We start from the raw sequence: 27,978 nt of genomic DNA on the forward strand, positions 1-27,978 counted from the left end.
TCAACCTAAGCGAGTGTGGGTGCGTGTCTACAATTATCCCTATTTATTTAAGGTACCCATATAGCGCCGTCAAATTACGCAGCGCTCCATATATACATTGCACACTCACATCGGTCCCTAACCTCAAGGAGCCCACAATCCAAGGTCCCCAACTCACATTCATATACTAGGGCCAATTTTTTGGACAGAAGCCAATTAACCTACCAGCATGCCTTTGGAGTGTGGGAGGAAACCGGAGTACCCGGAGGAAACCCACGCAGGCACAGGGAGAACATGCAAACTCCAGGCAGATGTGTTGTGGTTGGGATTCGAACCAGCAACCCCTTTTACTGCTAGGCGAGAGTGCTACCCACTACACCACTGTGCCGCCCTAATACTTATCTGTCTCCAAAGCTCTATGTCCCATGTCTTTCTGCTGCTCCATTCCTCTGTTATCAGCATGATAACTTCTGACAGGTTCTCCAACACAGGAGATAAAAGCAGCTGGGAATTTGTGTCGGGGAGGGAACTTAGAGATATATAAGCAGAGAGCTTGTCTATTCACAGTACAGCCCTGCAAGTTTCTTTGTTCCTCTGCCTATGTGGAGGGGGGGGGGTGCCTTTGCTCCAATTAGCTCTCACACAGTATATGCCTAGACTCCACACCCACTGCTGAAACAGGAAGAAAGATATAACATGATGTGCACTTTCTAAAGAATGTAGAAAGCTGAGGACAGCAGATATAAAGCTAACAGGTTTAGCCATCCACACAGACAAGGTGGATGGAGGAGTTCCCCCACCCCAGCCCCTCCCATCCCCTAATAATCATCTTGCGTTAAGCAGAAGAGGTCACACACTGACAGAAATTCCGCTTGTTTCTGCTTAAAAATGGTCAGTTTAAAAAATGGGAAATAACCCTGGAGCTTGTTTTCATGGCTGTTCAGAGTCTGGCATACAACTTCATATTTGGTGGGATTGCCCAATTGCCCATAAATTCTGGAAGGCAGTTTTTGACTTAACTTTCAAAATCTTTGATACACCTATACAGCCCAATCCTGCTACAGCCCTTTTAAACTTGAAACCTGATGGGATCACACAGAATCAATTTTGATTTCTTTTACAGCTCCTAACAGCCGCAAAACAAACCATTGCTAAGGCATGGACAACTAAATATTCAGTTCTAGCTGAAACCATACACAGAACTAATAGAGCTCTTATTCATGAAAAATGTAAGCATTTAAAAGAGATGGAATCGGTCAATTTGAGAATCTCTGGCTTCAGAGGCAGCTCTAGGCTTTGTGAGGCCTTAGGCAAAACTTACACATGAGGCCCCACGGACTGGGACGCTCCGTGATGAGGCCGCTATTCCTCAGGCTGCGGGCAGTATCTGATTTGTCCGTCAGCTACTAAGCCACAGAGTCCCAGTGGGGGTAGGCGGAGCCGCTGGCGTCAACTTCAGTGATTGAGAACAGGCAAATTAGGCGGCCGCGAGGCCCCTGTGAGTGCGAGGCCTTAGGCGACCGCCTAATTTGCCTAATTAGAGAGCCGCCTCTGTCTGGCTTCCTTGGGTTAAGCATTTACCTCCAGACCTTGAAAACACACTATTATTTCCTTGGTAATTTTACTCTATTTTTTGTTTTCTATCTTTCTTTTAATATTGTGTGGTACTTATATACACATTATCTCTTCTGTTTTTAATATATACCTATTAGATTGATCTCCTTATTACTGCTCTTGCAAAATGTACCAATAGTCACTAGCTTCCTTTTTTTTTTTTCTTCTGATGGGATTTTCTAATGCTTCTGATAGTTTATTGGTTTATTCGTTGCTCTACTTGTTACATTTTTACATTGTTATGTATTCATCATGTTTATAAATCCTTATATAATTTTAGTTAAATTCTTGTATGAAGATTGTACCACCATCCTTGTATGTACTCAATTTGTCAATCTTTGTTATATTTAAAAAATAATAAACACAATTGACGAGAAAAAATGGGAAATAGTCTTCAACAGGAATTGATTCAGTAGATTGTCTGCAAAGGTTCTCATTTACTCAGGTCTTGGTATAGCTAGTACTAGATAAGCTTACCATGCACAGCTCGAATTTCAGCCAATCCCTGCAGAATCAGCCGCATGTCGAATCATGGATGGCTCTGTCAGGTCCACCCAACTCAACGTAAGTCAATTTAAAAATCAGCTGAGCTAGGTGAAAAATTATCAGCCGAAGAGTGACTGCGCCCTATCAGTCACATTCATTTGGACTTGTCCAGTTGAACGTGAATAACTACTGCTAGCTGACTCAGTAGATATTTTTATCAACTTAAAAACCCTCTACTAGAAGGTAGGTGCTAGAATAGGATTTTTCTGGGTCTAGGATATCAGTGTAGGCAAATTTAGACAGGCCTGTCATGTAGGTTATGCCTGTGTGTTTTGATTTGTGATTGTGAATGTTTAGTGTAGTGGTGGGTGTGACCACCTGTGCTCTGACTCAGAGGCGCCACCCCTGCTTTCAGGAAGATTGTTTTGGAACAGAGGTTGGACCTAAGGTTTGAGTAGCAGGCAGTTCATGTGAGGAGCTCTGACCAATTACCTTGCGATATTGGCAGGGGGCAGGCCTCCCATATAAGCTGGGGTCACATGCTTCCAGGGAGTCTGAGAGTGCAGGAAAGAAGGAGAATAGAGCTTTAGGTAACTGCCGCAGGACGTCCCCACGTGGGGGGCGTGCCGAGCGTGGAGGAGGGATGGAGGAGCTGCTAGGATGTATTCCTGGATAAAGATATTCATCATGGAGTTGGTGTCAAACTGCTGTGACTGAGGAACACAGGACTTGTACACAGGAGAAGATCGGTGAAGGAGAAGAAACAGTAGGACTGAGAAGAGCAGATTTCTGTGACCGGGGAACACAGAACTTGCCCTTTGGAGAAGGTCAGTGTGAAAGAAACAAAGGGAGAATTGTTGAGAGTAGTGCAGAATGCTGTGGCCAAGGAACGCAGGGTTTGCAGTTAAGGACTGGCTGGGAACAGTAGTCTGCCTATTACCACGTGCTAGGCTGTCGGGGAGAGGTACCGAGTATCTCTGGACTAGTAAAGCACTCCAGTAATACCTTCCAAGAGACTGTGTAGCTACCAAATTCCCTGAGCCACAGGGGAGAGGTAATTGTATGCCTCTGGCTTATTGATTTGTTGAAACAACACCATTCAAGTACAGCCAGCAAACTGGGATTATTCAGAGTGGTCCCTTTTTGTATTACTGGAAGTGAAGCAACAGGAATCTAACAGTTTTGCAGTAGAGGATTTGTACAAGAAGAGAGGACTCTAGAAGAGTGATAATCTGCAGGAGTGAGTGCAGAGCAATAGTCTGCATCGGAGATATGCAGGGAAATAGACTGTGAATGTTAGAAGTGCATCATTTTCAGGGCTAAAGCTGCTAATCAACGTTCTACAAATGTGATGACAATTTAACAAGTGCTATGGGCATCCCATATCTTCCTTTCCCCCAACCAAGTTGTATCCCGTAATAAACGCAACAGAACTACGCAAATGACTGCTCATTGTCTCAGAAGTGATAGATGAGGGTCTGGCAGCAGGGTGATTTGGTGGATCATTGTCAAGAGTGCTCACACCATGGCTACAACAACATAATAGCAATAGATTACCATGTCTAGATACTAGGCTGTTTTACACTTTGGAAGGTTTACTTTTAGCCTTATGTCTCTGTAAAGGTTCCTAGGCACAGACAAAAGAACAACGTTGAGCACCTGATTCTACACAAATTAGTATCAAATGACATTGGGATGTCTACTGAAAACCTAAGAACATGATATGAGGACAGATGTTTAGACAAATGTTTTGTTTTCAAATATCTGACTCAATAGTACTAAAACCTTTACAGTTCCAAAGCATAGTACTGACCAACTCCCTACAACATTTTATTATAACACCTATCAAGTATATTCACCACTTAAGGATTGCCCTATAGCACATTTACTGCTACAGCGTGGCCATCCTATGCAGAATCACATATATATATATATATATATATATATATACCAACATTGTATGGGCCAAGTATATATATATATATATATATATATATATATATATATATATATATATATATATATATATATATATATATACCAACATTGCATGGGCCAAGTTGGGACAACCATGGATTTGGTGCCATATTATAAGTGTTGGGATTAGACATTTTGGATTTAGACTATTGTTATTCATGAAGGGGTTTAGGTTCTGTATTTTTCCTGGAAAGAGCATGTGATATGTTTAAGTGTGAAACAAGGGATGGACATATCCCCTCTGTGTTTTTTAATGTAACAACTATGGAACAACTATGTGTTAAAATTGTTGGTTTTAAATGAGTTGTTGAAGCTTTCTGAGAGATCGCCCACCTTCAAAGTCCACCACTTTGATAATCTCATGGTTTTCCAGGAAGAATACATTTTACATTATCCTAGACTTGGTGGGGTACCCTTGTCTTTATCACAAAAAATATGTCAGTATAAAAAAATATGACAGTCGAGATCCAAAAAAATAAATATAAATCCTAATGAGGTATGAGATTACCATAGTTAAATAAAGAAATGCCAATATTACGTTATTGGCAGAGGAGGAGACAGGAGTCTCTTGGAGACAAGCAACATTTATTATGTGGGAGAGGAGGTATTTGAATACCTTAACCCTTTTTATACCCTGTACATTAACAGCCAGGTAAGAGCCATGGTGAGAGGGAATAGATATTTTACAAGCTTCAGAGCAGGGGCAATCTTTTTTGAGGACACCTGTTCCAGTGACAACGAAGAGGGCATTGTCCAAATTTAGGCTAGGTTCACACTATCACCACACCTGTCTCATAGCAGGGGTCCGGTGCGTCCTGGTTCACCGTTTCAGGTCTGATTTCAGCCCGAATTTTGGGCTGAATTCAGACCTGAAAACAGACCAAAAGACGAACCGGATCTGCAGTGGAGATTTGTGAACCGGCTCCATAGAGAGCCTTTTAAAATCTCCTGCTATTGCGAATTGGATGCGGACAACCCACATCCAATTCACAGTGGTGTGAACCCAGCCTTAGGAGAGATTTCCTGTCTCTTCTTACTGCACCTCTGAATGCTCTGCTGACTAGGTCTCTTTAAGACATATGGCACTTTAAAGAAAGCTTGAGCTGAAAGCAATATGTAGACAGCCTTCGCTGATCTACTGAAAATGCTAGTTGCCTGGCTGGCCTGACATGCTTATCACAGACCCAAAATATGTAAAGGGGTCAGGAGTTCTGACTTCCCTGCTGCATATTCCTGCTCCTTGATAGCTGCTGGTCTCATTCCAGCATCCTGATTTTGGCTGTGGTGCATTTTCCCTGTCTGCCTGTCCACCTGCAAGATGATTGATGTAGCCAGTCTGAGTGGAGACCAAACCTGCTTTAAGCCAGCCAAGCCTGCAGTCACATTCTTGTGATAGCGTGTGTAACATGTGCTCCAAGCTTCCCGTTTGTCTGCCCTGCCTGCTAGTTTGGATTCTTTTGTTTATGACCTCATATTGGAACTTGGGCTATTCTCTGAACTCAGCCTGCCTTTTGACCAAGGAGTTGACCCTGACTATTCTGAACCTTGCCTGCCGTGTTCCCTGGATTGTCACTGAACCACTGTGCCTGTCTGCCAACCGCAAGTACCTGTTTGCTGTGCTCAGTTCATGCCTGCCCTAGCATGGTAGCCAGGCACTATAGCGTTGTGTATAAGACATGAGGGTAGCCAAGAATTGGTAGGCTGCTATAGGTGAAGAACACAGAAGCCATACACATTTAGATGTCTCTCCTTCATAAAAAAATTAAAAGATTCCTCTATGCTCTGCTGGTTATTGTTTTCAGACAGCCACATCTGATAGTAAGCATTCACTTTTCAGTCAGTAATTTTCCACCCAGCTCAGTAGCTACTTTTGTTGAGCCAGTTGGTGCTAGCAGGTCCACCTATAGTTCAAATTTGGGGCACTGTATGGCTAGTTTAAGGCATTGTTTAGAATAAAAGTTGGAGGGCAGCAAAAATGTATGGTTGAATTGCGTTTTTGCTGCCTGCTAACCACCCCCCTTAAGCTGCAACAGGTAGCAGACAAGAATGTTTTCATGCCGCGACCGCGATGGTTTACTTCATGGCAGAGTTGACCTGACATGTGCTACACATGCGGGCCAATGGGGAAACACCACAAATGCGCCGTACATGCAGTGTGATTGTTGGCACAAATGGTGTTAAAACAGATGGTGAGGAGGCATTGCATCACTTCCTCAGCACCTGTCAGTAGCCCCTGCAGTGTGATCCTTACACAGATTAAGCTTCAGGGAGATTTAGATGCGTGTCTAAATCTACACTTAGGGTCATTGATCCAAAGGATAAGCATGACAGTCAGGAAGCTAACATCTTCAGAAGGAGACCAACAATGACAGTGCCAGGGCCCGGACTTGAACCTGGGACCTCTGGTGTGTCTGGCAATAACTTGCTGAGCAACCCGGAATGCTGAGCAGTTCCCTGGACAATTTCTTGAATGATCCTGCCTTGAATCTTGTTTGTCTTGAACCTTGAACTCTTTGTTCCTCCCATTAACTTCCTGATTTAGGCCATGCCTCTCCTGCTGCTGTCCATATCTTCACTACCTTTTGTTACCGACCTTTGGATTGTTCTTTGACTATGCCTCTGCTTAACCCCAACCTGCAACAATTCATTACTAACCTTTTGGATTGTTTCCTGACTGCACTTCTGCTTATCCCTACTTGCTATATCTGCTACTGGATCCCGGCTTGCTTACCTCCTGGTGAGGCGATCCTGAGGACCTTGACCTGGTACTAACATGCAGCAAAACCCATCTCCACCATCAGGAGCTCTGTTACTGGTTAGTACTTAGACCCCGCACCTCAGGTGAACCTGTGTCATCTGCCAGGGTGACCTGCGTGTATACCTGTCCCGCTTGTTGGTGGGTGCTGCTCCACTGCTATAGCTATTGGCCTCTGAGCCTGACTCCAGACTGTGACAGATAGCCTCTGTATTCTTTTCATAATGGAGTTCCTCATTCTGTTTACATGCATATGTGGCATCATGGATGTAGACCTTCTTTCCCGAGTCGCTACATATATGTGCTCAGCATATGTGTTGGAAGTGGGCTCCATAGCACACTCTCAGCAGAATAACTGAGCTGTCTCCGACAGCTCTGGGTCTTTTACTAATGATTGGGAGCCAGGTGCAGTCAACTGCTCCAGGTCTTCTGTCACCAGCAGCCTCAGGTCTTCTACTAATGATCACTGCCTGTGATTGGTTATCACAGTGGTCACACAGTAGAACCCTCCCCTGTACTGGTTTTCTCCTCTGAATGAAGAAAAAGATACAATGTATCTTTTTCTGAAAGTCAGAAAACAAAAGGTCTTTGTAAAAAACAAATTATAATAAATAAGAAGTAAAGATAAAATAGCTAGATCGGGGCTCGATCTCGGTTAGTGTCAGGGTCAACGTCAAAGGTCACAAATAGTGAGCTTTAGGTAGGAAAAAAGGGTGTTTTTTGTTATTTTTTTTTAAATTTAGTGTCAGTGTGTTTTGGTGGGATAGAAAAATGCAAAATGTTCACTTTTATTTTTTGGCCCTCCTACTGGTGCAAACAAATAACATACACATACAAAGCATCGCCACAAACATCAGAAGTAGGAAACGATTCTTCAGAGTTTTTTTTTTTGGTGGGGGGAGAGGGGTCACAGTAAGGCCCCTTTCACACGAGGCGGACTCCCTTTCTACGGAGCCTGCCTCGGTCCGCCGGCTCAGCGGGAGATCAGTCCGTTGATCTCCGCTGAGCCGGCGGATGACAGGTCCCTCTCCGCTCACTGAGCGGGGAGGGGCTTGTCAGGCTCCACTGCCGCCTATGGAGGTGATCGGATGAAAACGGACAGCCTGTCCGTTTTCATCCGATCTCACCCGATCCAATCCGCCAGCGACGGACCTGGATGTAGGGCCATCCGTCTGCTTTTAGCGGATCGGACCGGGTCGGATGTCACCAGACATGTCTCCGCTGACATCCGACGCTCCATAGACTAACATGGAGCGCCCATTCAGGTCCGCCGTCAAAACTGACAGGCAGACCTGAACGGTCCAATCGTGTGAAAGGGGCCTAATGGCAAGAAATTTATAGTTACATTTAGAAAAAAAAATATTTTTTTTACTATTTTAGGCTAGTTTTCCTTTGAAAATAAAAAAATAAATAAAAAAACAAACAAAAAAAAGCCATTTTAAACCAGTGACACCACTAAGATTTTTTTTTTTTTTTTTTTCAATTCATAATTTTTATTAGTATCAATTTTAGTTTACAGCACTTAGAACAAAAACAACTAAATACACATAAAAAAAAACTAAAAAAAACTAATAAAACGAAACAGTCAAAAAATAGTAAACAAACCAAGGCCAACACACATACACCGCCTATTTTTCTCTTAATTACATCAACACTATTATTCGTGTAAATAACTTGTCTCTTTCCCCCCTTCTTCTCTCCCCATTTTATCTACCTCATCCTATATCCATCGACGAGAAAAAATTCCCCCTACAATAAGCCCAACAGTCATATATATCTATAGGTATGCCTATCTATACAATCCATTTCTATCCTAAACTTATCCCTCTTATGCCCCGTACACACGGTCGGATTTTCCGATAGAAAATGTCCGATCAGAGCGTGTTGTCGGAAATTCCGACCATGTGTGGGCTCCATCGGACATTTTCCATCGGATTTTCCGACACACAAAGTTGGAGAGCAGGAGATAAAATTTTCCGATAACAAAATCCGTTGTCGGAAATTCCGATCGTGTGTACACAAATCCGATGGACAAAGTGCCACGCATGCTCATAATAAATAACGAGATGAAAGCTATTGGCCACTGCCCCGTTTATAGTCCCGACGTACGTGTTTTACGTCACCGCGTTTAGAACGATCGGATTTTCCGACAACTTTGTGTGACCGTGTGTATGCAAGACAAGTTTGAGCCAACATCCGTCGGAAATAATCCTAGGATTTTGTTGTCGGAATGTCCGAACAAAGTCCGACCGTGTGTACGGGGTATTACTCTTCCTTTCTCTTTTTCCACCTTTCTTCCCTCTTTTTTTCCCTTTCTTCTCCCTCTCCCTTTCTTTTTCCTCTTTTTTCCACCTCTCTCTTCCCTCTCCCTTTCTCTCCCTTTTTCTCCTCCTACCTTTTATTTACTTTCCCTTATTACACTCTCTTTCACTTATCTCTCCACACATTTTCTATAATTTGAAAGAGAACCATCCACCCCTAGAGTTCCATCTGTTACTATTATAAAAGGAGTCATCCTGGTCATGCCCAGCCACAAATCCCATATTTTATGAAGCTTTTTTATTGAGCCCCTATTTCGACAAACCTGCAATTCTTTTTTTTTTTTTTTTTTCACCACATCAGTGTCCTTTTTTGGGGTAGTTAATTTCAACTTTACAGTTCAATATTCACCCGACTCGTTATTCACATCATGGTGGCATTTATTACTATTTTTTTTTTCCCCATTTTTACAAATGTCGCTTAGTTATAATCTACATTGTTTGCAATCGGCAACACAGCAACCTCCCTCTTCGAAAATGACAAATAAATCATATCTAATACCTCCCTTATCTAAGCCCTTTTCTCTTCCCCTCCCTACCACCCCCCAAACCCCCCCCTCCCCCCCGAAGTCCTATATCTCCTTTAACCATAGGCCTAAGAGCCAACTAGTTCGACATCACAGATGGACTCCTCTCCTGTTGTATTTTTTTTTTTTTTTCCGAATTCTGACTTACTACACAAGGGCTATATTGGTTAGACCTCTTAGATTTCCAATACTTCTACGGATCTTATTGAATTTTTAAATTTTTACCAACCCCTCCATTTGCAATTCTTTTAATACAGTGTCATTAACCTGTAGGTGCCATTCCTCATATGTTGGCACATTCGAGGAAATCCATTTTTGTGTGATTAGCTTGCGTGCAATAAACATCTTGTTAATTGCTATCCTAATTGTTGGTATGTATGTTTCTTTTTCTAGGCACCCCAGCAAACTTATTTTAGAATCCCTTTGTACCTGTATTTGGTATACCCGGTTAATAGTATCAATTATTTTTTGCCAGTACCTAAATACCTGTAATTTGGGACATTTCCATAGCATATGTATTAGGTCAGCTGAGGTTCTTCTACTCACAGTCAGATGTATCTCATCTACCCCAGTTATACAATTTAACTGGGGTCCTATACACCCTATGAATTATGTATAATTGTGTTAAAGTTTGCTGGGGTGAAACTGATACTAATTGTGCTTGTTCCAAAATATTTTGCCATTGTTCATCTGTTAGATCTCCTAGGTCCTTTTCCCACCCCCGTCTAGCTTGACAGATAGCCTTTCCCTGGAGTTGGCCAATTAAATAGCCATATATTTTAGAGATGATGCCCTTTTTACATAGCTACATAGTAGGGGAGGTTGAAAAAAGACACAAGTCCATCAAGTTCAACCTATGTGTGTGATTATATTTCAGTATTACATTGTTTATACCTGTATGCTGCGGTCGTTCAGGTGCTTATCTAATAGTTTTTTGAAACTATCATGCCCCCCCCGCTGAAACCACCACCTGTGGAAGGGAATTCCATATCCTTGCCGCTCTTACAGTAAAGAACCCTCTACGCAGTTCAAGGTTAAACCTCTTTTCTTCCAATTTTGGTGGGTGGCCACGTGTCTTATTAAACTAGCTTCTGTGAAAAAGTTTTATCCCTATTGTGGGGTCACCAGTATGGTATTTGTAAATGGAAATCATATCCCCTCTCAAGCGCCAGAGAGAATAAGTTCAGTGCTCGCAACCTTTCTTCATAACTAATATCCTCCAGACCCTTTAATAGTTCTGTTGCCTTTCTTTGTACTCGCTCCATTTCCAGTACATCCTTCCTGCAGCCTGGTGCCCAGAACTGGACAGCATACTCCAGATGTGGCCGGTCCAAAGTCTTGTAGAGCGGGAGAATTATCGCTTTAGCCCTGGAGTTAATCCCCTTTTTAATGCATGCCAATATTCTGTTTGCTTTGTTAGGCTCAGCAATGGCATGCAATGCCAAGCTGCTGCTATCATCTACTAGGACCCCCAGGTCCTTTGCCATCCTAGATTCCTCCAGAGGTTTATTTTACATTTTTCTACATTAAACCTCATTTGCCATGTAGTTGCACACCTCATTCATTTGTTCAGATCTTCTTGCAAGGTTTCCACATCCTGCGAAGAAGTTATTGCCCTGCTTAGCTTAGTGTTGTCCGCAAATACAGAGATTGAGCTGTTTACCCCATCCTCCAGGTCGTTTATCAACAAATTCAACAGGATTGGTCCCAGCACAGAACCCTGGGGGACCCCACTTCCCACCCCTGACAATTCCAAGTATTCCCCATTTATCACCACCCTCTGAACTCGCCCTTGTAGCCAGTTTTCAATCCATGTACTCGCCCTATGGTCCATGCCAATGGACCTTATTTTGTACAGTAAACGTTTATGGTAAACTGCGTCAAATGCTTTTGCAAAATCCAGATACACCACGTCTACGGGCCTTCCTTTATCTAGATGGCAGCTCACCTCCTCATAGAAGGTTAATAGATTGATTTGGCAAGAACGATTCTTCATGCATCCATGCTGATTACTGCTAATGATACGTGATACGCTAATGATAAGTGGTCTGTAATTCCCAGGGATGTATTTTGGCCCTTTTTTAAATATTGGTGCTACATTGGCTTTTCTCCAATCAGCTGGTGACATTCTAGTCAGTAGACTGTCAGTAAAAATTAGGAACAATGGCCTGGCAATTACTTGACTGAGTTCCCTAAGTACCCTCGGGCGCAAGCCATCTAGTCCCGATGATTTATTAATGTTAAGTTTCCCAAGTCTATTTCTAATTCTGTCCTCTGTTAACCATGAGGGTGCTTCCTGTGATGTGTCATGAGGACAAAAACTGCAGTTTTGGTTACTGAATCCACCCGATTCCCTCGTTAAGACTGAGGAGAAGAATAAATTCAATACCTTCGCCATCTCCCCTATCCCTTTTTTACAGTTTATATACTTAAAGAATTTCTTGGGAATTTTTTGCTCTCCTCCGCTATGTGTCTTTCGTGTTCTATCTCAGCCACCCTAATTGCACCCTTACATATCTTGTTGCATTCTTTGTAAAGTCTAAATGCTGATGATGATCCCTCAGCCTTGTATTTTTTGAAGGCCTTCTCATTTTCTTTTATATGCATTTTTACATTAGAGTTAAGTTATCCAGGACTTTTGTTTGTTTTTTAACATTTTTTTCCTAATGGGATGCACTGGCTAATGCCCTTATTTAATATGCTTTTAAAGCAAACCCATCTCTTCTCCGTGTTCTTTGTTTCTAAGATTTTATCCCAATTTATATCTTCGAACAAGGTTCGTAGTTTAGTTTTTCAATTGTATCTTTGCGATTAAGTCTATTAATGGAATTTTTTTAACTTTTAAATTCTTTCCTTTAAATTGGATCTGTAAAGCATGTCTTAATTGTAAATGTTGAAAAAAAGTGGCATCAAATTTTGATTCAAATATTCCTCGATTTTAAAGGAGACCCAAATACCTAGATACTTAAAAGACTTTTCTAATCTGATTTACCTTCTGTGGTATGATTGGAGACATCTTGAATGTCTGGTTAAGAATTTTCAATAATTCCAGGAGCAGTATTTCTCCATAGAGCTTATAAATCTCCAGCCGCAAGCCATCAGTTCCTGACACTTTACCGCTAGCCGATTCTGAAACGGTTCTTGTTTTTTTTCCCTCCAATGTGAGTGGGGAATTAAGTTTTTCTCTGTCATCTGCAGAAATTGAGGGTATCTCCAGGGGATGGAGAAAGTCTCCGAGTTGGTCCAATTTATAAGTCACCTTGCTCCTATATAAATCACCATAAAAGGATAAAAAGGATTATATAATTTCTGATTATGTGAGCTGTCTCCTGTTGGCAAACATACCACGGGGATACAATTTAAACAGGTCTGAGATTTGGCTATTACAGCTAACATTTTCCCATTCCTTTCCCCTTCCTCGTAATACCTACTCCTTACAGATAGGAGATCTTGTTCTGCTTTTTCCAGGAATTTTATATATAAGTTGGGTATCTTTCCATATAGAATGATTTATTAAAGTAGGATATAATGAAATTCTTTTTGTTGCACTTCTCCTACAAGACGAGATTCCTACTCTGCATTTGATTTTTTAAACCGACTAATTGCTTGTATTAGTATTCCTCTTAAAAAATCCTTTATCGTATCCCATATAACCTGTGATGTTGCAGTATCTGCATTATTCCTGAAGAAATTGACCAGAGATTGGGTAGCACCTGCAACCACTGAGCACTGACTCTCCAATTCGATTTGATTCTGGGTTTAATCCTTTATAAAGACAAAGAAATCTGTGAATGGTCTGAGACATTCTTTGCTAGATACTGCACACCCGAGACAAATGGGAGGGTTAGTTCTGTACCCAGGACTAAATCAATCCTGTAGAGTGATCCATAAGTAGAGGAGCAACATGAATAAGCATGCCCTGTAGGTTTAAATACCCTCCATAAATCCTAAAGCCCCAGTTCTTGTAGGTGAATTGCAAATGGAGTTTCTACCCATTGGCCTGCTGGAAAGCGATCCATAGCTGGATTACAAATGTGATTAAAATCTCCCATTATCAATAACGGTATACTAGCATGCTCTGCCAAAAACTCCCCAATTTTGCACAATACTTCTGTGCTATATGGCGGAGGGATATAGACTGAGCCCAATATATAAACCGTTGAAAATAATGTGCAAACCAATAAAACAAATCTGCCCTGTGGGTCTATCAATGCCTTCCTGCAGGAAAATTGTATTTTTGATGATATTAATATACTGGTACCTCTAGCATATGTAGTGTATACGGAATTATATTGTATAGGGTACCTCTCGTTCTGTAATAGTCACGTGTCCTGTGTAAGATGTGTTTCCGGCAGGAAAGCTATCGACAAATTATATTGCCCCAGTGCAGAAAAAATTGCTCTCCTTTTTCCTGGTTCCAGTCCCCTCACGTTCCAGGACACTATTCTAAATTCAGCGTTCATTCTTCACATTTTTCAAAGAATAAAAGGATTGCCTTCATAACAATGCAATAGAACCAAACTCCAAACAAACATCTCCAAAAAAAAGAGAGAGAGGGAAAAGAGAGAAGAGGAATATCACACCCATAACAGTGGAGGCCATCCAAAACCTAGACAAACCCCACCAACCCAATCAACATTAAACATTAAAACCCACAACAAACCCCAGCCACTCCCAAAAAATAAAACCATTTCCCCCAGGGGAAAAAACAGAGGGAGAAAAAAAAAAAAAACAGTAGCTATACCTCATCCACCATCCCTCTCCACCCAACAGCAATAGGTGAGAGGAGGGGGGCGGCAGGTGAAGAAACGAAAAATTGAAAGATAGAGACAGCCCCCCCCCCACTGCCCCCAGCCAGTCCACATAGGGAACATTTTCATATTTATATAGTATCATTTTTCCTTGAATATCTTCTCCTGAAAAATGAGCAGCTACTGCTACCTGCATATCTAGCCAGATAGTGGCAACCATAGGCTAATGACCCATGCTGTCTCCCGAGATCTGCCCCGAAATGTTGCAACCAAGAGAGTGTGTAGCCCCCGCTGCCTGTGAAACAGGCAGCAGATCGTGAGGTTTACCAGAGTCGCTGAGTGTGTGAACTGTCATATAATGTCACTGCTTGCAGAGAGAGAGAGAAAGAGACCAGCTGTCAAAATTCAGCGGTGATCTCGGGGTGGGGCGGCTATCAAATACCAGCCAATGGGATGGGGTCTGGGCGGGCTGCTATGTTTATGTGGCTCTGCCCCCTTTCTTAAGCTGCCCAATCATTGGCTGGTGTTGATAGCTGCTTGGTCCCGCCCATCCCCGACATCATGACTGAGTTGTGACAGCTCCTCTCTTTCCCTGTAAGCAGTTACATAAGCTGACAGTTTCACACACCAAGCGGCTATGGCAAGTCTGTCTGTTGCATGTGAAACTCCTCCTCTCCCCTACCGGTGCCAACCAATGCTGCCTATCAGTGCCAACCAATGCTGCCTATCAGTGCCAATCAGTGCCAACCAATGCTGCCAATCAGTGCCAACCAATACTGCCAACCAGTGCCAACCAATGCTGCCTATCAGTGCCAAGTACCAAACAATGCTGCCAATCTGTGCCAACCAATGCTGTCTATCAGTGGCAATCAGTGCTGACAATCAATGCCAATCAGTGCTGCCTCTCAGTGCCAATCAGTGCTGTCATTCACTGCCATTCAGTGCTGCCTATCAGTGCCAAACAATGCTTCTAATCAACGCTGTCAATAAATGCTGCCTATCAGTGCCTATCAGTGGCAATCAATGCTGCAAATCAGTGCCCATCAGTGCTGCCAATCAGTGTTGCCTATCTGTGCCCATAAGTGCTGCATATCAGAGCCAATCAGTGCCCATAAGTGCTGCTAATCAGCGCCCATCAGTGCATCCTATCAGTGCTGTCTATCAGTGCTGACAAACGGTGCCCACCAGTGCTGCCTATCAGTGCTGCCTATCAGTGTTGCCAGTCAGCGCTGCCCATCAGTGCCACCTATCAGTGCTACCAATTAGTGCCCATCAACGCTGCCAATCAGTGCAGCCTATTAGTGCCCATCGGTGCCAATCAGTGCCCATAAATGCTGCCAATCAGTGCCACCTATCAGTGCCCAACAGTGCAGCCTATCAGTGCTACAAATCAGTGCCTATCATTGCTGCCAATCAGTGGCAATTGTTGCTGCTTAACAGTGCCACCAATCACTGCTGCCAATTCGTGCCAATCAGTGCTAACAATCTGTCCTGCCTATCAGTGCCAATCGGTGCTGCCAATCGGTGCCCATCAGTGCTGCTAATCATTGCCACCTATCAGTGTCAATCGGGGGCAGCTTTTAGTGCCCATCCTTGCTGCCAGTCAGTGCCACCTATCAGTGCCAATCAGTGCTGCCAATCAGTGCCCATCAGTGCCAATCAGTGCCCACCAGTGCTGCCAATCAGTGCCCATCAGTGCTGCTAATCAGTGCTAATGATTTTAGCAAATGGCTGCAATATAACAAAGAGTGAAACATTTAAGGGGGTCTGAATACTTTCCGTCTCCACTGTATAATACACATTAAACTGAAAACAAGACATAGCAAATGTAACTTAGCAGGGATGGTGGAAACCCCTCTACAGATAGTTTGTATTGCAATTAACTTAAAATGCAACAACTTTTTACTTGGGAGGTTTACTTCATTATAGCACTTTGGAATTATTTTTTTTTTAGATTGTTACACTTAATTTTATATGTTTTAGTTACTAGTATAATGTGGATTATTGCACTTGAAGTTAATTTTCCACCACCCCTGCTAAGTCCATGTCTTTATGGACTTTACTTTGCTTTGTGCACTGGCGCGCAGTAGGGTTGCCACCTTTTCTTCAAGTCAAACCCGAACACTTTAGCAGTGCACAGCAATTTTTTTTATAGTATAAACTATAGATATACTTTGTGATTAAATAACATTTCTAATCATATGAAGTTAATCACAAGAGTCCCCCTTTACATCAGAGTCCATAGAGTCCCCCTTTACATCAGAGTCCCCCTTTACATCTGAATCCCTTTATCTGTGGCTGCTGGGCTTCAAATTTCTGGCCCCCACTTTCCATTTCTGCGGCACAGCGCCAGGGATTGGAGTGTGGGCAGACACAGAGGGGTAGGGGCGGGAGGAAGTGGTGCAGATCGATCCCTCTCTCCTCTCCCATCTGTGTGTGTGTGTGTGTGGGGGGGGGGGGGTTAGTGCTGGGCAGTGTGAGAGAGAGTGTAACAGACACTTCCGGCTTAGACAACTGCAGCCGGAAACCCTGCTGTGAAGTCATAGTCCAGTGTGAATAATGTATCCGGGTTTCAGACAGTCTGAAACCCGGATGCATGATTACAAACCCGAACTGTCCGGGTGAATCCCGGACAGGTGGAAACCCTAGCGCGCAGTCATGTTGGAACAGGAAGGGGCCATCCCCAAATTGCTCCCACAAAGTTGGGAGTATGAAATTGCCCAAAATTTCTTGGTATGCTGACGCCTTAAATGTTCCCTTCACTGTAACTAAGAGGCCAAGCCCAACCCTTGAAAAACAACCCCACATCATAATCCCCCCTCCACCAAATGATTTGGACCAGTGCGCAAAGCAAGGTCCATAAAGACATGGATGAGCGAGTTTGGGGTGGAGGAACTTGACTGGCCTGCAAACAGTCCTGACCTCAACCCAAGAGAACACCTGTCAGGTCACCTGAGACCAGGTGACAGATGCACTCTGTAGGAATCGGAAGTGCACCGCTAAGGTAGTGGACCCTAGGACTGACTGCTGCGGATTGAACCCTGGAATGTTCAGGAAGCAGGTCTACAGGATAACTAACATGGGTCCCAGTGGGAGCTAGAGCATAGATTCCCCAGGGCGCGGAGTCTAAGAGCCAGCGGGTGTTCACCAGAGCCTCTAGTGGTGAGGATGGACTGCGCTGCAGTCTGGCTCCAGGTCGCGCCCCACAGGGTCTCACAGCTCACGCTCACCGTAGACTTACAGGAGAAGAGGAAGGAGGCATCAGGCTGGAACGACAGGGAAGTAAGGGGTGAGCCAAAGGTCAGGGGGACTAGCAGACAAGGATAAACATAACACGCCAAAGGTCAGGGTAACAAGCAGACAGGGAGAGTTGAGAACAGGCCAAAGTCGGTAACAGGAATTAAACGTAGGAAACACAGCAAGTACACACGGAGGCTAACACACAATGGTTGATCAGCACTGCTGGCTTGCAGTGCACAGGTTAATATAGGGTTCCCTGATAGGGCCTGGGGTGGGGCCATGCTTAGAGGAGAGGTTATAAAACCAGTCAGGTGAGAGGCAGCTGGTCTCTAGAGATGAACACATGGAGACAGGTAAGCTGACAGAGAAAACTCTATTGCATAACCATGACAACACCTTTGGGATGAATTTGAGTGGGGACTGCGAGCCAGGCCTTCTCGTCCATCATCAGTGCCCAACCTCACAAATGCGCTTCGGGAAGAATGGTCAAACATTCCCATAGACATGCTTCTAAACTTTGTGGACAGCCTTCCCAGAAGAGTTGAAGCTGTTACAGCTGCAAAGGGTGGGCCAACTCAATATTGAACCCTACAGACTAAGATACCATAAAAGGTCATGTTCATATACACGTATGTGTTTTTGAGCTTTGGGGTACACACCCTAATGCAATAGGCTGCGCACGCCTCTGGTGGCAGATGATCAAGGAGACCGAGAAACAAGTCAGGAGGTCGCAGCAGTCACAGGCTTTCACGATCGTGGTCGCGATCCAGGCATCTGATATGTCTCCTCGCTGTTCCACCCAGCACAGACCTCTTAGCTCCGGGCACTCTCAGCTCCAGGCACAACCACTGACACAGGTACAGGCACAAACACAGCCCATCCTGCTCCCAAAGACTCCCACTCTCCAAAGTTCTGACCACGGGTGTTCACATGTTCTTCCAGGTGTTATCGAACTGGTAATCAGCAGCAGGAGGGTGGCATTCCACTCCCATTCATATCCTGCTCACATTGCTAACTGATCACTTCCTAAGATTCTAATTCACTCCCTGGTTATCTCTCATCTCAACTACTGCAACTCCCTCCTCATTGGATTACTTTCATATAGGCTATCCCCACCTTCAGTCCATAATGAAGGCTGCCGATGATTCATCCATTTTACCAGCCGTTCAGTGTCTAGTATTCATTTCTGCCAATCACTCCACTGGCCTTCCACTCGCCCGACAAATGACAATTCAAAGAACAACAACTTACAAAGCCTTCCACAACTCTACCCCCAACTACATCACTAACCTGGTCTCAAAATATCAAGCAAATGCTCTCTTCAGTCCTCCCAAGACCTCCTGCTCTCTAGCTCCCTTGTCACCTCCTCCCATGCTCGCCTCCAGGACTTCTCCCGAGCTTCTCCCATCCTTTGGAATTACCTACCCCAATCTATCCAACTATTTCCTAATCTATTCATCTTTAGACAACCCTTCTTTTTAACCCCCTCGCGGTATTCCTGAGTGTGGCTCGGAGTGAAATTTCAGTACCATTAGCGGTAACCCAGAGCCACACTCGGGATCGCATCGCTGGATCCTGGAAGAGGTTACTTACCTTGTCCCCGGGATCCGCGATGTATTCCCACTGTGTACGGCAGCCGGTTTTTCCGCATCTTCCGCCCAATGCACTGTGTGCCCTGGCTTTCGTTCCCTGTGAGCGTCGCGACGCAGGGGGTGGAACCGGCAGCAAATTCAAACAGTATAAAACACAAACACACTGATACATTGTAATTCTATTGGATTACATTACTAAATAAAATAATATCGACCTTAGTTTGCCCCTAGTGCTTTATCCAGTGCCCTTGCCTGCAGTTTTACTGTACTTTCTGTGTGGAAACTGCAGAGCGACCATGGCATCAAAAAAGCGTGCCTCTACCTCAAAAGCGGCATATGACCTGCTGGAAAACAGCGACAGCAATACAGAATCGCTTGCAGAATTGAGTGAAGTGGAAGTTCGTCATCAGGCATGGAAGGCGATTTCAGCGATGATCCTGCTACTGTGTCCAGTGATGTGCGGACTTGGTGCTCGATTGACTGCGGTACGCAGCACGCAGCGCCCCCAAGATTCCCAATTACTGGAGCACCTGGTATCAAAGTGGATGTGGAAGATGACAACCCATTGGCATACCTCCAACTCTTTTTGACTGATGAGGTTACAGAAAAAGTTGTTACGGAGACAAATCGGTACCAGGAGCAACAAGCTGCTATGCATCAGAGGTTTGCAAGGAGCAGAAAGTGGGAATCAGTGACCAAAGAGGACATCTGGAAGTTTCTGGGCCTCATAATTCTTCAGGGAGTGGTGGGGAAACCCCTGCAGAAGTGGTATTGGACAACCAACAAATTACTAGCCACTCCTTTTTTTGGCACCATCATGTCGGAGTACAAATTTTCTCTGATAATTAAATATTTGCACTCTCAAAATAATGAAGAATTTGATGAGACTTCTCATCTAGCACCAAAACTGAAAAAGATTTGGGAGGTATATCAAATTATTCAGAAAAATTTCCAGCAGACCTATGTACCAGATAGAGACATCAGTATTGACGAAAGTCTAATGGCCTACAAAGGAAGACTCAGCTGGATACAGTATATCGCGTCTAAGAGAGCACGATTTGGCATAAAATCATTCATGCTCTGTGAATCCAGCACTGATTACATATGGAATTTGGTCCTTTACACCGGGAAAGGAACCAAATTCAACGAAAGATTCAGTAATTATGGAATGGCAACCGCTTCCGTTCTTACTTTGATTGAGCCATTGCTGAATCAGGGCTACTGTGTAACCACAGATTTTTACACTTCTCCAGAACCCTGAGTTTCTTCTACAGCACAAGACGGATGCACATGGGACCATTAGAGCTAACCAGCGTGACATGCTGCCAACCTTTGGCAATAAAAAGCTCAAGGCAGGAGAAATAGTTGCCTGGTAGAAAGGCAAAATGATGGCACTGAGATGGTGTGACAAAAAAGATGTGTGCCTAATGAGTACCATTCCCAACACCTCTACTGTCATGATACACACAAAAGGTGGAAAAGACATAATGAAACCACAAGTCGTGATGGACTACAACAACAACATGGGAGGTGTTGACAGAGCTGACCAGGCCATGACTTTTCCAGCCATGAGAAAGCAACAAAAAAAATATTACAAAAAAATCTTCAGGCATCTTCTTGAACAGTGCCTGTGGAATGCTTTCATTCTAAAAAAAAAAAGAGTGACGAGCCTGTGGTTTATGCGGACTTTGTTTGTAAAGTTGCCAAACTTATATTTCTTAAGCACCAAACACCAACGATTGTAAATAGATCTGGACGTCGTGCTGCTGGCGTTGTGAACCCGGAACGCCTGACTGGTCGTCACTTTATGGACACATTCCACCAACGGAAAAGAAGGCAGCACCCACAAGGATGTGTGTGGTTTGCTGCTCTAAGCGTGACGACACTGGAAGGAAAATCAGAAAAGAAACCAGGTTCTACTGTCCTGACTGTGATGTCGGACTTTGTACCATGTTTTAAAATTTTCCATACCCGGGACATTTACTGAGGCAATATGACTACTAATATTGCACCCTTGTTTGGCCAAAAAAAAAAAAGTCAGTGTTTTTGATTACCGTATTTATCGCGGTATAACACTCACCCCAAGTTTAGGAGGGAATTTTAAGGAAAAAAATGTTTTAAGGAAAAAAACTTACATTTAAATGCCCATCAATGCAGCCTTGCACAGCGTCCATCTGCATGCTTGTTCAGTGTCATTTGCAGCCTTGCAGTCATTTGCAGCCTTGGTGACATCTGCAGCCTTGCAGCCTTGGTGTCCAGTAGTGTATTTAGGTTTTTTGCTGCCCTAGGCCTGACTAAACATGTGCACCCCCTAATTTAAATATGACGCACCCCTTCCTGTCAAGGGCACACCCCTTGCTGTTTAAGACCTGCCCTGAAATTTTCGAGTGGGGACACTAGTTCTGAGGGCCTGGGGGGGGCAATGGATTCCCTTAATTGGCATAGATTTCCTCTCACTTCCTGTGTGACTATGGAGCAGGAAGTGAAGGGAAATCTCTGCAATGGGACAGGGATGTCTCCGTTCCCAGTGGAAGCCTGTTTAGGGGAAACGCGTCGGGTGGAGCTAGAGGCTATGTCGCTATCACGTTTTTTTGTTTTTTCCCCATGCAGTCAGCCGGTTTGCTCCCGCACTGCATGTATGCTAAATTTTAGCTGTTTTTTATCTGGTTCCCGTTTGGTGTGCGCTTGGGAGTTGTTGATTTGCGGTTCCTGATGTGTTTTGTATCGTTGCTGTGATTATTTGCAGTGAAAATTTTGAAGTGACTGTGAAAAGTTTTTTAATAAATTTATAATACACATCTGCACTATGGAGTCTCTTCCGCTTTGTTCCCACTGAGGTGTCTTTTTTCTATGGAAGAACAAAAGAGTTAAAATCTTGTGAAAATCGGATATACTGTACCTGTGAGGGTAGATCTGGCAAAGTGGATAAGAGCGAAGTGGATGAGGAAACCTCCCGGGATCGATGCCCAGGTGATAATCTATAAAGCCGGCAGGCTAATGCAACATGCCTATTTGATCTCATTAACCTGGGATTCATCTGATCCGGTAAGCGGCTTTTTCTACAATACCTTTTGAGAAGGAAGATCATTGGTGTGTTTTCCCAGTAGAAGATTTGTGCTAACATCAGCTTAATATATTTTTATAAGGACTGACTAAATATTCCTATATATAAGATATCCAGGGAGGGGAAGCTCTCACTGATAAACCTTTTCTCTTTTTTTAGCACGAATTGGATATGTAGAGTGGTTGCTACATTGTTGCGGATTGAAATTCCTTAAGCAACATTGTGGCTAGTGGCACAATATTTATTTATGTTCACAATAGTTCTTTTGAAACATGGTGAATTATTCAAAGGACTTTAATTTTTTCACATGATTTTTTTTCACATGAGTTTGTTTCACATTAGAATACTTTTCAGTGTGTGGTCATAATTAATCTAAATTTTAATTTTTATTGTTATACTAATAGGAGTCAGAACTATTAGGATCACCTATGTTATATAGTATACACTGATTTAAGATGCGCGCTTGTTACACTATATGCTAATTGTTTTTGGGTATTTTGAATTTTTTGACTAACACGAGCGGCAGCACTAATTTTATTTTTGTATGGTTAGCGCAAAAAAACCTTTCTTTTTATAATGGGACAGGGATGGTAAAAAATAAACATTGCGAGCCAGCGGGGACTCTTTCCGTGCTGCCCCTCTGCAAAGTGCTGCCCTAGGCCTGGGCCTTGATGGCCTAGGCCAGGATACAGCGTTGTTGGTGTCATTTGCAGCCTTATCAGTGTCCATTTGCAGCCTTGCAGCTTTGTCAGTGCCCATCTGGAACTTTGTCTGTGTACATTTGCAGCCTTGCCCAGGCTGCAGTTAAACTGCAGTGACAGTCATGCCCAGTCCCTGTGTCCATCATAGGGCGGGACTGGGCATGACTGTGAGCGGAGCTAGCCGAACCTAGCTGAGTACACTCGGATATCTGTATATGGGAGGCGCTCGCTCCGCTCACAGTCATGCCCATCCCGGGCGGGACTACGAGTGGAGCCGAAAGTGGCCTAGAGCCGCCGCAAGTCATGGCTATGTATCTCGGCGCCATTTTCAAACTCCACTATCTATGTATATCTGCGGCCGGCGATCGCTCAGCTTACAGTCAGCGGGCGATCACAGGGGATCGGCGTATAACACGCACCCTCGATTTTCCCCTGATTTTAAGGGGAAAAAAGTGCATGTAATACGCCGATAAATACGGTATATTATTTACTAAAATGTATTGAATAAAAAGTATTATTATTATTAATATTATATTATTATTTGTTATTATTTATAGTTATTTATTATATTATAATTTATGATTTTGTGTTTCAAACTTTATCATACTTGAGATGTCTACTAGACTCTGGTTTGGACAGATTTAAGTGAGTTATTCCCAAGAATTACAGGCCTACAATATAAAACTCCAAATCTCCATGCAAAATGGTACCACTTTCAGCACCTAAAATCTGAAATAATCCTACCGCCAGGGAGGTTAAAGAAGCCTATCCTGCTTTTAACTAATATTATTTATTGCCAAACAATGGCCCAATTTGTTCTGAAAAAGGTAATAAGTAATAATCCTCCTAGTGATGATATGTACAGTTTTACTAACACATGCCACAGTTGTAAAGCAAAGATTTGTTTGTTTTTTTTTTTTAATCACTTTTTCTTTATTAAGACAAATTTCAACATACGAAATACACATTGCACAATATATCTATATAAATCTTTTTATTAATATAAACCACACTAACCCCCCCACCCCGAGAAAACACACCGGAACCTTGATCATGTCCTCTTCAAAAGAGAGAAAGAGAAAAACAAAAGGAAAAAGCCCACCCACTTACCTACCTATAACCAAAACTCAATTTGTGCAAAACATTATTCAAAGTATAATTAAGAAGGGGCTTTACAGCGCCCTATTACATGTGTCAAACAACCTACAATACAAGAAAAAAACAGTAATAAAAAAAAATATATATATATTATACGTGTCCTATTATGTTTAGTGTTTTAATTCAATATAATCTCACTCTACTATTTCATTTTTTATACCTCTGCACCTTTCATTGCAATCTACCCTTCTTTATGTGATTCCATTACATGTTGCCCATCCTGTGCCTAATTTACTAATATTATATATGCTCTTCCTTTAATGACATCAATCATCTCTCCACTGGTCCTCCCAGAGGAGGAAAACAAAACACAAAAAACAACACAAAAAAAAAAAAACCCAACTTCTCCCAATTTCCCCCCACCAGATGCATCTCATAGACCAGTGATGGCGAACCTATGGCACGCGTGCCACAGCTGGTACGCCGAGCACTCTTTGTGGGCATGTAGCGCGTCGCCAGGATAGGGGAGGGAATCCCCCAGCAATGCAGTCACTTGCACTGGCGTGCAGGCGCGAAGGCTGGCTCCATTCCTATCATGAGTGCGATCAGGCAGTGGAGCAGCAGATGTGAGTAAAGCCCTCCCTGCATGCACTGAGGGCAGCCCAGTGGAAAGGACACGGAGTGTTTGCTGTAAGCAGCGCACGATGCCTCTGAATACCGAGGAAGAGAAGAATGATCCTCCCTTCCTGGACTTGGAGAGCCAATAGGAGAGTGGCTTCTTGTACAGGGGCTCGGGCGCTGAAGCATGGCAATGTGGAGGACTTTGGCTGTACATACACAGGTAGGACACTGCTGTGTATGTGGGGGGGATGTGAAGGGGCAGAGGAAACTGCTTTGGGAAGGGCCCTGTATTCTGAGCACAATGCATCCATATAATCCCTGTATTCTGAGCACAATGCATCCATATAATCCCTGTATTCTGAGCACGATGCATCCATATGCTCCCTGTATTCTGAGCACAATGCATCCATATAATCCCTGTATTCTGAGCACAATGCATCCATCTGATCCCTGTATTCTGAGCACAATGCATTCATATAATCCCTGTATTCTGAGCACAATGCATCCATCTGATCCCTGTATTCTGAGTACAATGCATCCATCTGTGATCCCTGTATTCTGAGTACAATGCATCCATCTGTGATCCCTGTATTTTGAGTACAATGCATCCATATAATCCCTGTATTCTGAGCACAATGCTTTCATATAATCCCTGTATTCTGAGCACAATGCATCCATATAATCCCGGTATTCTGGGCACAATTAATCCATCTGATCCCTGTATTCTGAGCACAATGCATCCATCTGATCCCTGTATTCTAAACACAATGCATCCATCTGATCCCTGTATTCTGAGCACAATGCATCCATATAATCCCTGTATTCTGAGCACAATGCATCCATATAATCCCTGTATTCTGAGCACAATGCATCCATCTGATCCCTGCATTCTGAGCACAATGAATCCATCTGATCCCTGCATTCTGAGCACAATGCATCTATATAATCACTGTATTCTAAGCACAATGCATCCATCTGATCCCTGTATTCTGAGCACAATGCATCCATCTGATCATATCTGAGTACAATGCATCCATCTGTGATCCCTGTATTCTGTGTACAATGCATCCATCTGATCCCTGTATTCTGAGCACAATGCATCCATCTGATCCCTGTATTCTGAGCTCAATGCATCCATCTGTGATCCCTGTATTCTGAGTACAATGCATCCATCTGTGATCCCTGTATTCTGTGTACAATGCATCCATCTGACCCCTGTCTTCTGAGTACAATGCATCCATCTGTGATCCCTGTATTCTGAGCACAATGCATCCATCTGATCCCTGTATTCTGAGCACAATGCATCCATCTGACCCCTGTCTTCTGAGTACAATGCATCCATCTGTGATCCCTGTATTCTGAGTACAATGCATCCATCTGATCCCTGTATTCTGAGCACAATGCATCCATCTGATCCCTGTATTCTGAGTACAATGCATCTATCTGTGATCCTTGTATTCTGAGCGTAACGCACTCCTTTGAAAAAGCACAAAATGTTTTTTCTGGGCAAAATCGTAGGTTTTTGGTCCCTTAGGGCTCATTCAGAGGGATGATCAGTCCCATCCTCTGTACAGAGCCGCTGGTAGGTTTAATTCCATGTTGGCACTTTGAAATAAATAAGTTGGTTTTGTGTTGCTGTTTGGGCACTCAGGCTTAAAAAGGTTTGCCATCACTGTCATAGACTATCTGATCCAAAGATTTGTTGTACCTAGAGGCATGATGGGGTTTTAGCGCCTTGCTACTAAACATATCGTCTTGCTACTAAACATATCGTACTAAGGTTTCCAATGGAGCAAAGGGAGCCATGGCTCAGAAACAGGCTTAGTAGTAGCTCCTACCTCTGCTTTCCCTTTCTCACATTTCCATATGCTGCCTGCAAGTACCTGGAGATGTTTTGAACACATGGAGAATACCAGATATTGATCAGTCACTAAATCAGTGCCTATAATATAGAACTGCCTGTATATGTTTCCATACTTGTTTTTTTATGACATATGATGTATAGGTGGTTTGTCTTCAACTGCAGAAAGTGCAAGCTGACGCATGTATGAAGTCCTTTAACTATTTCAGCACTAGGAGTCATTTAAATCTTTATATGACATTTTCGTTTTTCATTACCAATATAACACTACAGGGGTTTTTGCTTTCAAAGTACATCAGAGCTCTTGTAATGAATGGCAGATCCAATGCAATCTGTGCCCAGCAGCTGTTACATAAAGTAGCTATGGTACACTGTAACATGCAATAACTGCTATTTCATACAGGATCTTGTGTCACAGGATTCCAGTAAATGACTCAAACAACACTTACCCACTGAAGCCCTTGCCCCAAGTTTTTCCCTTGCAGTGGGTCGCTGTTACTCCGAGCCCTCAGTGCTCTTATCCTCCGCACTTGGACAGTGTGATACCATTGTGGAGGAAGAGACCGGACGGGGCATGGAACATCACTGAAATCTGTAAGCTAATGAGAAAACAGGGTCATTTGCTTGTTAATAGTTTGTTACAATTATGTGATACAAAGAATAATAATAATAATAATACCATCTTACTACCATCTTTAGTATTTTATATGTATTTTTTAAAAGTATATGTAAACTAAACTATATCTGAAGCCAGCATTTTTCTTTATTTGTGATAGCACTGGAAATGATAAAAATGCCTGTCAGTTTTTTTAGATCTGTGTCCCATTGGAGAGATTTACCTTCACTTTGGATAGGTAAACTCTCTAAAGGGAGGGAAATTCCCTCTCAGACACCAAAACATCCTATTAAAATAATATCTGCCATGAAAGCACTTCCACAGGAACTTCCTGTTACAGGGTTACAACTCTGTCCCATTTTCACACACTTCCCATGGAAGACTACCCGTGGCTCTGCTGACATCATCAGAAAAACCCAGTTTGAGGATCCAGCAGATTATGACCTTGGGGATATCCAAGAGCTCCAGGAATGTGCTCATTCTAGACAACGCATATAAGATTCTGTACAGATGGTACTATACGCCAGCTCGCTTGGCTCATTTGATTCCATCTTTTCCATCGACCTGCTTCCGCAGTTGTTCCCAACTGGGGACAAAGGCAGACAAATGGTGTTCCTTCCCTAAGGTGTGTAGACTATGGGTTCAGGTTTATTTCTTTCATTCAGATATCAAAAGAAACCTATACAAAGCTCTTCTTTGTAAACTCTCAGACACCAAAACATCCTATTAAAATAATATCTGCCATGAAAGCACTTCCACAGGAACTTCCTGTTACAGG

At 43.2% G+C, this 27,978-nt stretch overlaps 1 protein-coding gene across 4 annotated transcripts in view; it reads right to left on the reverse strand.

Annotated features, from left to right (window-relative positions):
• CDK15 (cyclin dependent kinase 15) overlaps nucleotides 1–27,978 on the reverse strand; it is a 438,173-nt gene that overhangs the window by 353,818 nt on the left and 56,377 nt on the right. For all 4 annotated transcript variants that reach the window (XM_073633297.1, XM_073633299.1, XM_073633298.1 and 1 more), the window contains one exon: nucleotides 27,034–27,183. In XM_073633297.1, coding sequence (XP_073489398.1) covers nucleotides 27,034–27,183 — 150 coding nt within the window. The remainder of the gene's footprint in view (nucleotides 1–27,033; nucleotides 27,184–27,978) is intronic.

The sequence above is a fragment of the Aquarana catesbeiana genome, linkage group LG06, assembly GCF_042186555.1.
Source record: "Aquarana catesbeiana isolate 2022-GZ linkage group LG06, ASM4218655v1, whole genome shotgun sequence".
Classification (NCBI taxonomy): domain Eukaryota; kingdom Metazoa; phylum Chordata; class Amphibia; order Anura; family Ranidae; genus Aquarana; species Aquarana catesbeiana.